The sequence below is a fragment of the Oxyura jamaicensis genome, chromosome 2 (assembly GCF_011077185.1).
Source record: "Oxyura jamaicensis isolate SHBP4307 breed ruddy duck chromosome 2, BPBGC_Ojam_1.0, whole genome shotgun sequence".
In the NCBI taxonomy this organism is placed as follows: Eukaryota; Metazoa; Chordata; class Aves; order Anseriformes; family Anatidae; genus Oxyura; species Oxyura jamaicensis.
The window spans coordinates 113675565-113691055 of record NC_048894.1 but is presented as its reverse complement, the minus strand read 5'-3'; the positions used below and the strand labels follow the sequence as shown (position 1 = coordinate 113691055).

The window sequence follows — 15491 nt, the reverse complement described above, 5'->3', positions numbered from 1 at the left end:
TGCATTTGTTTTTCTGTTTAGCAGCTTTTTTTGCCTTTTTTTCCCCCCAGTGGCAATTTTTATGTAATTGTCCCAATAAAAGCAAGCACTGAATATTCGTGTTGCTTTCTGGCAATTCACCATTTTGAGGATGAAAGAGGGAAGGTTCTGTTTGTGGGAAGATGCATAAAGGAAACCTTTTATCTGCGAGAACTTTTTTTCCTTATTATGTATATAAAAGACAAAGCCATATGTGTGCGGATCTTTCCTTCTTGCCCAGAACTCCTGTTGCCTCTTCTGATGGCTCCCTCTCAGGGCACGGTTGGGTTCCTGGAGCTACCGGCTTTCAAAACATCCAGTACAGTCTAGCAGTAGCAGAATGGAGCAGTGCAAGGAGCTTCTGTGGGTTTTCTGTTGTCGTCTCTTGCTTTCAGATAGGACATTTCTCCTTTTCACCTCTTCAGGTGAAGACATTTCTCCTTTCCACCTCTACTGGTGCAGACAGCAGCGTGGTGTTTGGCTGTGGGCGTACCAGGAGCGATAGCGGTGCCTGTGCTACCACCAGTGAGAAAACAAGCAGGGAAAGTCCTTTCAGACATTGCTAGAGACCTGAAGGTTTCTGGTCACCGTGACCAGAAATTCAACCTTCAGCTAGTTGCTGTGGGAAAGAAGCAAGTATTCTGGACTTTGCAGCAGAGAGGTGCTATATATCGGCGTAGATAATGCGGGATCTCCCTCGGCTTCTACTCTTTTTCACATGTTGACCTGCTGTTTGGTTTAGCGTAGTAAAGACGGTTTTGCTGGCAGGACTCGAGCACGAATTGGAAGGTTTTGCATGTTGTGCTTCCTTTTCTCAGCCAGCACTGGCTGCTTGCTTGACCTGCAGCGAGTGCGTGGAGATAACTGTGTGTTTGTAAGAGCAGTACTAATCCTTGTCCATTTGTTATGTGGTGTGACTGGCTGGAAGGAGAAGTTGGTGTGTGTAAGCCACCGCTTGTTGTTGCTGAGAGGCCGGTTGCTAAAACACTAAATTATTCCTGCTTCTTTCTTAACAGTTCTGCTCAGGCATCTATTTAGTAAAAGGTCAAAACGCCCCTTTTGCTCCCTGCAAGAGGCTATCAACACACATGCTGCCGAATTCCCGTGCTCCTATCTGAGATGTGTTTATGTCATTTTTTTTATGGTCAGGCTATTTCTATCCTAGTCTCCAAATAGGGATCTGCATTATACTGATGCTTCTTGTATTTTCCTGCTATATACGTGAATCGGAGAGCCGTTAGGGCTACGTATGGAATACCAAACGTGACTAGCTACATATGCATGTCGTCGCAGTCAGCGAACCCAGGATGTGGCTGCAGACGAATAGCAAAGCTGCAATACCTCTGCAGCTGAATGTAGGGCAATCCGGAGAAAAAGATCATCTTTGTTGTGTGCTTTATGGGTTGTGTTGTCAAATATCATTTGTGTTCCTGTCAATACGTAACGAAATATCTTAAGACCGAATAGCCTGTGGGCAAAGATAAATTTATCCTCAAGGGGAAAGCGAGGCATGATGGGGTTTTCTTCGCTGTCATTTCTGTACGCTGCTCTCCAAACCTAGAAGCTTTCCCTCTTCACGGGAGGTGCGTTTTTTCTTTTTGTGCATTGTGAAGATGATAAAGGTATTACCAAAGGGAGAGCATCCTCTTATCTCTTACGTTTTATTAAAAACAGAGCCATTCTTTTCATACCTTTTCATACTTTTCTCTGAAACATTAAGAATAAATCGTGCTCAGGGTTAGGACTGTTCTTGACCAGGATAGATAGGTGCAGCTCTGGCTGCATTTCTCACGTTAGTGTTCCCATATTGCTCAGATACTCCTCCTGTACCTGAACCTTAGGCAAAGCGAGCGGGTTCCTCATTACCCTTGAACGCCTACAGTCTCCGCACATGTATGTGGTCAGTCCAGATTTGAAGAGGAGACATTGCCCTGCCATTTCTGACGCTTGTGTTTTACCAGGAGGAGCACGACTGACGGACCCGAAGCATGGAGAGAGCCACCCCCAGCAAGCAGGCGCCACGTCCGTGCCCTCAATCGATGCCCGCGCCGTCCCTGGCAGCCCGGGGAGACGGGGCGGGCGGCTTGGAGAGCAGCCAGCGGGCAGCCTGGCTTCGGCACGGAGCTGAACTTCTGCTTGCTTTCTTCCAGCTGGTTTTATTCCTGTCCCTAGCCTGGCTGCAGAAATCAGAGGCAAATTGAAGATGAGTTCTTTCAAAGCCAAAGCAAACTATGCTTGAGCAGCTCCTGCGTTTTGGCTACTTTATTTTTAATTGGGAGTTTGTCCAAGATGCCCGAAGTTCAAACAGGGATCACTGCCGTGCAGCACAAAGAAGCTCAGTGTCTCTTTAGGACTTGGATAGATAATGAGAGGACTGAGCATGCTTACTTGGCTAGTATTTTAAAATATCATCTAATTATAAATAACTGACAATAGGCAGCTCCCCAGCTCTCATGCTGTGCCCAGGAAAAGTCTGAATGAATAGGCTGCTTTTCTGTCTGCCAGGGCAATCTAGAATCACATTCTAGATCTTAAAGCCATGAGGTTGGCAGGGTTAAAGGTTTCTTCCTGGGCATCCCGAATCTAGGGAGCTCTAGCCACACTTCCCTGACCAGGCTCCAACCATCCCACCTGGGGAGAGATGGCCTCTGCAGCCATAAAGTTGTGCAGCTGCCATCAGTTTCTCAATTAAAGCAACCATTTTGTTCCTGTACTTGGAAATAAATAGGAAGCCAATGAAAGCACGTAGTACAATGCTAAATGCTGACCTCCCACCTCTAAGTATTAAGCTTCTCCAACTAGGCAGCCGATGTTAAACAGGCACTTGGAAATGTATCCTCCAGTGGCCCTCACAATATTTATAGATGCTTCTGAGCAGGAGCTTTCTAGCATGAGGAATGCTTGCCTCTAGTAAAGGAAAACCTCAGCTCTCTTAATGAGGTATTTAAAGGAGCTGCCTTGGATGGCAGAGTGCTGCTCAGAAGTCCCATTACTGCCATACCTTGCTTTTGGTCAGGTAGTGCTGTCATTCTCTTAACCATACTGATCAGATTGCTTGTGAAAGTTACTGGTTGGGGTCTTAATTTCTAGAGGTGGTGCCCTGATTGCAAGGCAAATGTTTTAAATCTCCTTTCCTTGACTTTGTCAATGAGAATTAAAAATGGAAAATACACTAAACATTAGATCTACATGTAAATTCCTGTCTCCCTCTCTCTACACGAACACTAAACTAGGCTGGAGCCTGTCTTGCATGCAGTGAAAAGTTGTTCAGCTTATTCATTCTCAGTACTGTTAACCTGTGTACATTTTAAGTGTAGTTAACATGGGATACTCTGCTCTCAGTCTTCCAGCTTCAGATTTGTGATCTTAGGTAACTTCAGACACAGGAAACTTTATTCCGTAAGAAACTTAGTTTTCAATTAAGGGAAAAAATGATCTGAGAATTACCCAATTAAAGTCTAAAATACAATGATAAATAGTTAGCACTATTTGTAGAGTATTAGAGTATTTTAAAGAATTGCTGAGACTTTCTACAGTAGTTTGTAAGTAACCAGGGAAATGGACTGCTCTGTTGGATCAATCTTACAGCTAAATCTGTAATGCAGATACAGCAAACATACAGTTACGTTTGATGTTCAGCATTAATAAGAGTAATTATGATAGCGACAGAAAGTTACTGTGTTTTGGAATGCACATGTTAAGAAATTGTTGTTCTGAGTGTTGTTTCGTTGTTATTTTTTTCCCCCATGTGGGGGTGGAGAGCAGGCTGTGTTGAAAGATGTGCTTTGGCTTGCTTGGCTGGAGTTCATAAAAAGTAAGGTTTGTCATTCTGGGATGTTTGCTCTGAAAGCTTGAAACAAACGCAAACAAAACTCAGTGCAATCTGTGGTGTTACCCTTACTCTTTTTTTCCGCTGGTTCTTTATGAACACAAAGAAAGCAAGATGCCAAGGTTCAGTCTGTGGGAGGGATGAAGTCAGTGGAGCATTCCCCACCGATGGCAGTGCCACCAGCGTTCAGCTTTGTGTTTATTTGAAGCATTTGTGCTCCTCTTCCCCGCAGTAGGTCGAACAGGTTTTTTGAGACTCTCTGAGATGATGTCTTCCTGCATTCTCAGCTAGAGGAAAGCTTGTATTGGAACAAACTGGATTTTTCAGTGGATTAATCTGTCCCATAGCCTTATAACAAGATTATGGTTTGTGCTGTTCTGTTGCAATAGTACTGGTATATCTAGTTGTTCCAATAGCAAAATGCTAATCCTGAAGAAATAAATCTGTCTTCTTGCTGGCAGGCATAAAAAGAATAGGGGGATGGGAGTCTCTGCTCTCTTTTTGGTTATTAGTGGATGATAGCCTGAGTTCAGCATCAGTTGGATTGAAGCAATTTGATTCTATCTGTCTTTTGCAGAGGGATTGGAAATTGCAGAAGCAAAGCCTTATCTCCTTTCTCTTGATTGTGAAATATTTAATGGTCACCCAAAGCAATGTTTGATCACAGTGCTGTGAGGCTGAGGGATTACAGAAGCGCAGGAAGCGCTGCAAGAAGTGGTTGGGCAGTCTGAGGGCAGCACTCTCCTTGCCCCCTTGCTTGCAGGTAGGGTCAGTGAGGCAAACTGGATGCCCTGTTGTTGGGACACCACTGAAAATTGTTGCAATTTGGCTAGCTGTAGCCAACAACAGTTGTTCCAGCCAAAGCAAAACTCCTGGGGAGCTCATCCTAAAGCGGCAGGAAGATGTGGCGCCTTTCCTCCCACAGAGAAGCATTGCTGTGTGGTGTGCATTCAGCTTGATGCTGCATGTTGTGCTTGAAGCCGGGTTGATCCAGCATTAAGGGAGACACAGAGTGATTTTTGTGGCCTCTTCCCAGCCGTGCTGTGGGTGCAGCCTGCCACGGACAGCTTCGGAGCTGTCTGACCAGGCTGCAGGGGATCAATGGGAGCACTGACTGCAGGCTGGGCCTTGGCCTGCTGCGCTCTCTCCGTTGCCTTCCTGGCAGCGAGCACAGTGTTTGAGCTTCATGGCCTCTGCTAAAATCAGGTTTGGGATTATGGATACTGGGCACTACTTGGCATTCAGCTGTTGAGCTCTTGCCTTATCCGTGCCTTGCCTGTGAAACTAACACGGGTTCCCTCCCTCCACCATCTGAGGCTGAGGGAAGCGTGATTGCCAGTACCGGGCCGTGCTGCGGCAGAGCAGTTTGGGTGCTGCTCTTGTGCTGTCAGGGGAAGCCCTTCATCCGCTGGAAGATGCGGATCTGTTCAGCTGATGACACTTCAAATCAGCATTGTATTTGTTTTGAGAGAGGGGGGGTTGATAGGAATTTGAATCATGACAGAAATACTCCTTGATCCAGGTGATAGGAACCAGCGCAAATGAATGTGCTGCTGGAATGAAACAGTTAAACAGAAACATATTTAAAACTACTCAGCAAATTAAGAAAGCAAGCTGAAAAGTGAGGTTGATTATCAACAGTCCTTGTTAAAACTGCAATTTTTATTCCAGATCTTTGTGTTGCTAGCTCAGAAGGTTGTGCAGCTGGGGGGACAGAGACCTCTACTTCCATCCACTGTGCTCAGACACAGATGAGACCACAGTCAGGCTTTCCTAATGAATTGGCCCACTTTAAATTAAAAATTTAGTATGCTATGCTTTATATCCCAGAGATGATTAAATGTTAATTATTTTTTTTTCCACCTTGCTCCCAGAAACTACGATATTTACCCTTCTAACTCACTGGCATCCTGCATTTAGATTACGCGTGATCCACCCCCACGCACATTGTTTTGCTTTTCTTTAAATGAAGAAGTTTATCTGATCTGCTAGATAATTCTTACCTTTTATTTTTTTTAATGTCTGTATGGAATGACAAAGTGAGACTGATAAGGTGGAGAGGCTTTCAAGGAAGGTGTGTTCTTGGTTTGTTTTGTTTTTTCCCCAGAAGTAATGTTTTCTACAATTCACTGCTCTTTTTACTTTTCTTCCATTATACATTTTATGCAACAGTGACTCTTCCAAGCCTCTGTTCAGTCATAGTGACAAAAAAGTAACATTTTCAATCCTTGTAGATTTCCTGTTCGCTACTGTTGTTAAAAGTAAGGTTCTTCATGTACCAAAATAGTTGTGAGGTTTTCTTTCATTCCTTTGTTAAGAAAAATTACGAGGATGTGAAATTTTTCCATACAAAACCCTATTTCTACTTCAAAATGGAAAATTCAGACGTTGTTCTCATCCTATTGAACTTTTTTTCTCTGACCTACATTTCGACAAGTTTTATTTTTGCGGAAAGAATAGCACTGGCAGGCTGAACAGCTCATTGAGATTTGACTCAGTAACCAAATACACGGCCAAAGTTTAAGCAAGCAAACCACCCTAACTTCACACTTACTGCTCTTTGACTTTGAGATATGTCCCTGTAGGTGTATTCCCAACAGATATGCTGCAGTATGATGCAGCATGCAGAAAACAAAATGTTTGATTTCCTTCCCACACCCTCCTTCGGAGTTCATATAGAAGTTATTTGCCGTGAGGAGTACTTTGGTGAGCAGGTTGCATGATCTGGTATTTAAATATATATATATATGTCCTTATCCTAATTTGAATATTCAGAGTTAACAAGAAGTCTCTGCTTCTTCCCCATAAATGTAAAGTCCAAACTCAGCATTATAAAAGAAGAAGGCTTTAACTGTAGGAGAAGAGGTACTTGTTCTGCTAAAGTAATATGACTGAGAGTTGGAGATGAAAGACTGTATGTGGTGATAGCATTGTGGTAGGTTGCAGGTTGGATGAATCTGTCCGATGTGCTGGTACAGCTTCAGTCTGTCTAAAACAGCATGAACATGAGATGACTTCAGGTGAAGTCAGTGCTTCTGAAGGAAATAGGACATTTGCTCACTTGTTTCTTTCCTCACCTTGATGGTCTGATGACCAGCTGCCTTCAGATGGTCACATACCACAGCACTGCAGGTATTTGAATAACCAGTAGCATGTAGTTTAGTTTATCTTTTGAGTTGTCATGTCTCATTTCTTTTATTTTTCCTCCAATGCGTGTATTTAAACCATCTTTGGAAGGGGAAGCCCTGCACTTGTGTGCTGGGAGGAGCTGCAGCTTTTACCTGCTGTGAATGCCAATGACTTAAAAAGAAAACAAGTTCCTTTTAGGATGCTGCCTCTGTGGGAGCTATGTGAATAGCGAATATTTGCAGAAACACAAGTTGGCCTCTTCAAAAAACAAGACAACTTTTACTATTTGACTGGTGTACAGTATTGTAGATTCTTTCTTATGGAGTGGAGAGGCAGGGCTGGCATTTCTATTTGTTCTAGCAGTGTGACCTCCCTCTGACCTGAAACATCTCTGCACAGAGCCATGAAGTCAATAATGGCCTCTCTTTTTTTTTTTTTTTTTTAATAACGATGGATTATAATTTCATTTTATCCTGGCTGGAGCTATGCTTTGTTTTTTGTGGTGCTGTAGGATAATGTTGAGGTACATATTAACACATGGCTTGTTTGGCCCTCAGCCAGGGAAGGAGTCCCTTCTGCTTGTCCAGTTTAGCAGATACTGTGCAAGTAATGCTGCTCAGTGCTATAATAGCATGATCAATAAATGAGCACCTGAGTTCTTTTTTTTTTTTTTTTTTTTTTTCCATTTTGTAATCATTGTGTTTTCTGTTAGCTTCCAATTACTGCAAAATAAACCTTATTTGCTAGTCTCTCATGAAATTAGCCACGTGCTGACAGGTCTTCCTAGTGATTTCATAGAATCATTTGGGTTGGAAAGGACCTCTAAGATCATCAAGTCCAAACATTAACTTCACAGCAGAGATGCTCACCTGACCAGGCAGCCACCTCTTTGCTTTCTTCCAGTTAACCCTTTGGTCCTAGCAAGTGCTGGTACAAGCTTCAGCGGGAGGCAGTCGAAGCTGCTCATTTGTGTGTCTTTTTGTAGTTACCTGACTGAGCACCCACTGAAGTGATTTTTAATGTTGCTGAGATTTTCCTGTATAATGTTATGTTATGTGATTGTGGAACATTAGATGGGGTAATTAAAACCCACCACCTACTTAACTGACCAAGGCAGCCTGGGTGATGCACTTAATTGTACAGCAGCTGTTACCTGGATGCAGATGGAGTTCAGACTTAATGAAAACACATGGCATAAAGCGTTGATGAATTTTCCCTGGGGTTTAGCAGGCATCTTCTTCACCAGCTATTTCACAGAAGTGATCTTAAGATTGTCACGAGCTGTTTTCTGTAAGCTTTTTTGTTCCAGGAAGAGCAAATTCTGCATGCTTGAACTAATGTGCAAGGGACAGCATTAAGCTCGCTTTACAGTCCTCTGTGATGAATGAGATGAGAGGAATGTCTCTGTAACCATCTTCCTGGCAGGAGCTGACGGTATCCAGTTCATCTGGCATGTGTAAATGCTATCTGTTATGTTGCTGGAACCTTGCGTGGACTTCCTCTTTCTTTGAATTGCTCTTTACCTACTATTCCCACGTCTCCAGACCAAAAGCTTCTGTTTTAAAGGGAGTGATATCAACTCTTAGCCAGGATGGCAGTGTGTGGCATTATAAAAATGTTTATATTCGTGTAGATTGCTGCTTATTTTTAGAAGTGTAGTTTCTGTGAGTGAGTGAGTCACGTTATTCTGCACATTCTGCAGTGACTTGAATGTCAGCTTCTCAATACTAGAATGAGAACCCTAAAAGGCTTTTTTTCTGATGTTTTTTGTTTGATGTTTTTCCATTTGTTTCATTATTTTTCTTCAGTGGTTAGTGTTGAAGAGTCACTGCTATGTTTGGCAAATGAGGATGTGAAACCAGGGTGAATTTTCTTTTATGGGACTTGGCCCATTGTTGAGCCAGAGGGAGGTGAAGAAGAGTTGGAGATGCTCAGACTCTTCAAAACTGGAAGGTCTTCAGCTCTACCTTGGAGCCTTTACCCTGAACATTTAGAAATTGGGAAATGTCAAAGGAAATAAAAGTGCACATCCTCAGAAAGTAGGTGGTTGCTACAGCTTGCAGGGAGGTCAGTGCTTCCTTCAAAAGAGACGTGCTTCCTGGTGTGCCGCAGCATTGCTGTGTGTAAGGTCAGGCCCAGCACATAGCCAGCTACTGTTTCCTCATCTGGTTCTGAAAAGCGGCAGGTGAGACCAGAAATGCATCTCTGAACTTGTAGATTGAGCTACCCTGCTCCCAGTCTTGCTACAGTTTTTAACTGTTAATCTGAGATTGGAGTGTTTACGCTGACAGAGCCAAGGTTTGGCAAACGCGGGTGATACCGCTTTGGAACTGGAAAGAATTATGAAAGATGTATTGGCATTTAATGTAGGTGGTATTTAATAAGCATGGGAATCTAGATTAAGCAATTATCTTTTTTTTATTTTGTTTTTTAACTGTACCAGCATGTGAACAATTTTCCTTTCGTGGTCAGCATTCCCTCTGCAGTAGCCTTTGAACAGCAGCGTGCTTTGCAATATTTACGGTTTTTAGGAATTATGCGGAAATGAAGTTTTTCCGATTATATAACTAAAAATGGCAATATGTCTGATTCAGAATGAATAAATGAGCAGCTGCTACGATGCTGCTTAGGTGATCTGTGATGAAATAGCCCGCATCCTGGTCTCGGTCACAGTGCTTACAGGATGACAGCTTGTTTAGGAACACCAGCTAACTTCTCAGCTCAGAGGTGTGAGGCGTTCATTGCGAGGCACGGCTGGGTGTCGATGCTTTATTTAGGATTTACACGCTGTTAGCGAATCATGAGTTTCTTAGTCTCGGGCATTATTATGAATAAAGTTGACTCATGTTTTGGAAAGGTAGGGAACTTGAGGAGGGGTGGGGAAATGCATGCGATAATTCGTTGCTTCTGACTTTTATTTAGGAGAAAAAAAAAAGCACTCAAGTATTTGCCTGTAGATTCTTTGTAGTGGTTTAATTATATTGCAGGCATTCGGGGTGGGGAGGAGAGGGTGAGGAGATACAGCTAATCCATATTTGATCATAAGAGACAAAACTGTTACTAAAGATGAGTGGCCTGTGCTCTATTTTCTCATGGCGTCTGGCTTTATGTAAGCAGCCGTGTAGGAGTATGTTGAATAGGTGAGAACCGAGTTGCATAGTTTGTGGATGTGAAGGCTGCTGACTTCTCTCCCACATAGCTGAAATGTGATTAATGAAAGGCTTGCATAACCTGTGCTACTGAGACGGGGAAAAATCAGACTGGATGTGTGTGGCTGTTTTGCAAGGTACGGTTTGCTGAGAAAAGTGTAAAGGGCGAAGCCGGGGCCGGGACCTGAGCAGCACAGCCTGCTTCAGAGATGTCTCCTGCCTGAAAGGTTCATCTCTCCAGGAGGAGACAGCTCTAAAGGCACTGAGCAAGACAACAAAAGAAAATAGAAGAGCTTGCACCACCACGTTCTGTTGTCTCATTCATGTTTGACTCTTCCTTGTACTTGTGTTTTTGCTATTCCATTAATCCCTACAAGGAGCATCTTCCTATAAAGCCACCCCAAACAACCAGTCCACCCACGGCTACAAGAGATCAGGACGTGGTACAGACCTGCCCTTGTGCAGGAGGCTTGCATCCACCTCTCTCCTCTGCTCCAGCTCCATGGCAAAGTGCAGAATTTGTTTCCGACTTAATCAGCATGAGCGAATGATTGTTGTAACAGGAATTGTGGTTTCCAAGGTTCAAACAGAAAAAAAAAAATGCATCTACTTCCAGCTGCAGACTTAATTAGGTAGTCACTCTTGGGCCTGCCTTGGTAATATCTTTTTACACTCACCTGTCCCACCCAGTTTTAAGAGTAACCACTTAAACAGATCGTGGCTTGTGAGCCACGGCTGGAAGCTCCTTTTCATAATGGGTATTTTTTTGTTGTTGTTTTCCTGAGAACATCTTTCTCAGACTCTTGGAGGATGACCCATGCTATAATTATTTCCCTGCAATCCTGGCTGGTACAATTCAGCCTTTCTTTAGGTAATGGCCTGAAATTATAACTACAAATTGTAAGGCATAGAAAAGCATACCAGAGATGCCTTGTATTTTCTTCAAAATTTGTTTACCATTGTCAGTGAAACTAGTAAAATACTAGTTCTTCCCTTAGGTGTCATTGTTTTTGTTTTGTTGTGGGATGGAATAATTACTTGTTGCCATGGATTATAGAAAGCGTGAGTGTAAGTCTCTGAACTGAAACAGGAGTTTGAAGTAACACCATATATTATTATCATTGTGTTTTCCCTGAAAATTTCAACTGTCTGCTGCAGTAAGATGAGGACAATTTTTATATCTATTAGGAGTTGCCTTGTAAGCAGAGAGCAGAAGATCACAGAATTGTAGAGGTTGGAAGGGACCTCAAGAGATCATCGGGTCCAACCCCCCTGCCAAATCAGGTTCCCTAGCGCAGGTTGCCCAGGTAGGCGTCCATACGGGCCTTGAATATCTCCAGAGAAGGAGATATGTGTGCAAGATGCTCAAAGGCAGATGATTTGGTGAAATGTAGCCAGTGCATGACTCCTCTAACAAATACCTGAACGTCCTTCAAGATACAGAAGGGACTGCAGAGCTTTCCTGTGCTGCCTGGCCGTTTTGTCACTCTGCCCTAGGCTTTCTGAGGTCCCTTTGCCTGTGCTCCCAGCACGGTGAGGGTGCAGGCATGGAGACATGGTCCAAGTAGCTCTTGGAAACCAGCTCTTGAAATACTGTGTTTGCATGGTTGGAAGCTGCTCTCCTCACTGTCAAAAAGGAGAAAAACTGGACATGGGACCCCCACGGGGCAAAGAGTAACTGGTACTGATGAGCTCCATATGCCTTGGGTGTTGTTTTTTTTTGGTTGCCATCCACTCCTTTAAGTTGAAGCCCCACATGTGCAAAATGGGAACTTGTTTTAAAGTCTAGCAGAGCCTAGGAAGCCCTGGGACAGGTCTGCCCCTCGGTGAGCCACATCCCCATTGCTGCAGAAATCAGCCGGAGTCCGGCGGTCCACGGGTGGCAGAGCAGTCGGTGGCAATGGTCTCTCCTGACTTGAAATCCAGCAGTTCTCACAGCCGCCAGTTGCTGTATTTTGATTCGTGTAGGAGGGTGTTTCTTGGTAGAATGAGAGCATGAAATCAGGCAGGAATGGAGTGTGCAGTAAGCACTGCACGCCGTGGAAAAGATTGCCTGGTGTGGGCAGAAGGAGCACAATGGGAAGTCTCTCTCCTTTGTCGAGCCTGAGCAGGGAAACGTCTGCTGCTCCAGACAGAAAGTCTGATGCTTCCTCTGCCTTAAAAGCATAGGAGGACAGTGAAGAGGAAGTGTAGGTTGCTGTAGTAGCTGAAAGGAATGGGTTTTGTCCAAATGTGGTTTCAGGGCTAAACCGATTGTTTTATTTCTGGCAGAGGGTCGGTGGGAGAGCAAAAATGAAACTTAAAGCTTTGTTATTCTTGGCCGGTGGTTAGTGTCTACCAAGGGTTTCTGAAAGTTCATGTGACTGCTTTCAAGACACCTTGAGAAAGGTGTCTTGTAGTCTGTTTGTGTAAGGCCAGGCATGTAGGAGAGCATTCTGCTACGGTATCCCTTTCTCTATAAAATTTTGCTCCTATATCGTCCTTGGTATGTACATCTAGTACTGTGAGTAGTCTAATGTGTAGTAGTCTGTCTCTTGCAATCACTGGAAGGCCAAGCAAAGCAGTGTTGTCCAGGTCAGGCACTGCAGTCGTGGAGGAGGAGGGAAGGGTGTTTATGGAAACGCAAAAGACTTGGGACAGATGGGAATAAAGGAGAGCCCTCTGTCTGGTGGTACTTGGGATGGACTTGGCAGGCACCAGAGCATGAGAAAGGGCATTGCAGAGGTGAGGTAGGCATGATCTGTGGGGGCATTTATCTCAGAGAAGACTTAGGTGCATGTTAATGTTTCCCTCTCTGCCCCTCCTTGTCCTATCTTTGTCTGACTGAGCAAAAAGTTGCTCTCCATCCTTTTTATAAGCCCTCTTAATTAGTTTTTACATATATAGGAACGGCTGATTACCTAGTGACTTGCAAAGGGATAGAGTGAGAGACCTGAGATCTCTGTATCTGCAAGTGAGGTACCCAGTTACTGAATAGTGATGAACAAGGTTTGGCTTCAGGTGGCTATAGATTAGCATGGTGCTGATCTTTTAACATATGAAAATGTACTTTTCTTCTAATACCTCCAAAACCTCGTAACCGATATTTTTATTTATAGCTTTCCTTTGTTTAAAAGTTAAGAAGTCTCAAGCATATGTATGAAGCGAGATAGGCAGACATAAACAGGGATATGAATAATCTGTTCATGCAGAAAACTGAAAAAGTAGCCTGAGAGCCACTGCTGAGTAATCAGGAGTACATCTCTGTGGTACATGTAGGCAGGCACTGTGTTGTTTCATGTTTGTTTCCTTGAAGATTAAGTGCTTACATTGCAAAATGAATACTGTTTAGAATTAAAACTTAATTGGATTTTGAAATATCAAAACGTCTGAAAAATGTGCATTAATAAGAAGAAAATGCTTATTGTGAAGTTTTCCTAATTCTATATGCAATTAATTAAAAAAATTCATCTGTTTTGCAGGAGAAACTGTAGAAGGCCTTCGGGAGAGTGATTACCTTCTGATTCATTCATGTCGGCAGTGGACAACAATTACAGCTCACAGTCTGGAGGAGGGCCACTACGTCATAGGGCCAAAGATAGAAATCCCTGTACATTATGCAGGTAAAGTTGTTGTTAACCTGAAACACAAATTCAAAGAGAATGAATCACCTACCACTTACATTGGTCACTTTAATTGATGGAGTGAAGCTGAGTCTCTGATATCGGTGACCATGACCTTTTGATAATGCTACCGAGTGCAAGAAAAACTGGTGTACTCCCAGGGGTGCTAAATAGATGTGTGTCATTGGGTAGCCTGCTTAGAGAACACACAGTGATGTAGAGGAATCGGTGTGAATTTGAGCTTAATGAATTGCCAGCCTTTTTCATCTGTGAACATGGTAGCAAAAGTATGAAAGTTTGAAAATGCCCTGAAATGATCAGCCAAAGATGGAATGGGACTTACATACTCAAGCTGGAGGGGATTTTTAAAAAATATTTGTGTTAAAAGCTAGGGAGCATTCATAACAATACTGCAGTTTTACATTGCTGCTCCTTGACATTTCTTTGTTGCTGCCTGCCTTTTTGGATGACGCAGTAATACCATTGTTCCTAGTAGGTAGGTATGGCACGACTAATCAATATTTTACAATTTCAAATTAGTTTTACTTTCCTAAGAAATTATTTTAATAACTTCCCACTGCTTAATGTCCTTATTGACAAGCTGAATAGAGCAGTACTGTCTGACTGGGGTGTACTTATTTTGCTGCAGTTAAGATGCAAAAATGTAGAAGGCTGGGAGGTGGAAAATGAAAGAGCCATGGCTAGGAAGCAAAGGTGTGTGCTTAGTACTGTGCTTTCTCTTTGTCTTCCATATAGCCAGTTGTTGATTGATTAATCAATTCAGTTGTCTTACTGTCTCTTTTTTAAATGTTGGTGTAATGACAATGGGATGAGTTGTACAAGAGCTGGCTGAGATTTGCTTTAATCACACCAGTGCTGCAACTGCAGCGATGCACTGCATTTCAGTGATGGAACTTACACTGTTTCTCCTGGGAGCTGGCTTCTGAAAGGTTAATTTTTTAAGACACGTTTAAAAGCTTCGGTCTGTTAGCACATAGTGTCATAATATACACGGCATTAAAATTCTATGAATTTAACTTGTTTAGTATAAGCAGTTTCTAGTGCGTGTGCTTAGTAACTGTTCTTTTTTCACACCTCCTGACTCCATAAGCTTCAGTGCCATGGCCAGATAAACACTTCAGTTCTTTCAGACTGAATGGTGCATTTTAAAATTCCCCCTGATTCCTGGAAGAAGAGAAAATAAACTGGTTATTGGTATAAAAGAAGGTTGGACTCCTAAGGGGTTTACTAAAGCTTGCTTCTTAATTTGTAAAGAACTTGACAAAGATCTGCGAGGCAGGGTTTCCTGGTTCTTCATGTTTCATTCATGCTTGGCTTGATTTTGCTGTTATCTATGTAAACTCAAAGTCTGTTCCCTAGGATATTGCAAAAACTATTGATGTGGTTTTGTTCCTGGCTTGTGTTAGTGCAGGAAAAGTGTGTTTAGTTGACAGAACACATTTTGCTGTCAAACAATCTCCAGAAAGTTCCCTGCCATGAACTCCTCATTTATGAGACAAAAATACAGGAAAAAAATCAGAATTGCCACGTAGTAAAGGCACATACCAAACAAGTGGTGTGATCCAGTGCTGCCAAAGGGACCTCACAGAAATGGGCAGTGCTAACTTGCACTACCAGAGCACGCAATGTAAGTTTGCCTCTGCGAAAGGAGAGATGTGTCTAAGGATGTGAAGGCTTAGCTAAAAAAGCACTGCAACCAGGTGCTTGGGTGCTAACATCTAAATGCATTTAGAGGTACCTTCC

General features: G+C 43.0%; 1 protein-coding gene across 2 annotated transcripts in view; it reads left to right on the top strand.

Moving 5' to 3' along the window:
- Positions 1–15491, top strand: part of GAREM1 (GRB2 associated regulator of MAPK1 subtype 1) — a 98473-nt gene that overhangs the window by 9536 nt on the left and 73446 nt on the right. Inside the window, exons 1-2 of one of the 2 annotated variants that reach the window (XM_035317168.1) lie at positions 3018–3034; positions 13587–13727. In XM_035317168.1, coding sequence (XP_035173059.1) covers positions 13722–13727 — 6 coding nt within the window. In that variant the 5' untranslated portion in view covers positions 3018–3034; positions 13587–13721. Of the gene's footprint in view, positions 1–3017; positions 3035–13586; positions 13728–15491 lie in introns of those variants that run through there. The other variant, XM_035317167.1, reaches the window with a different exon arrangement.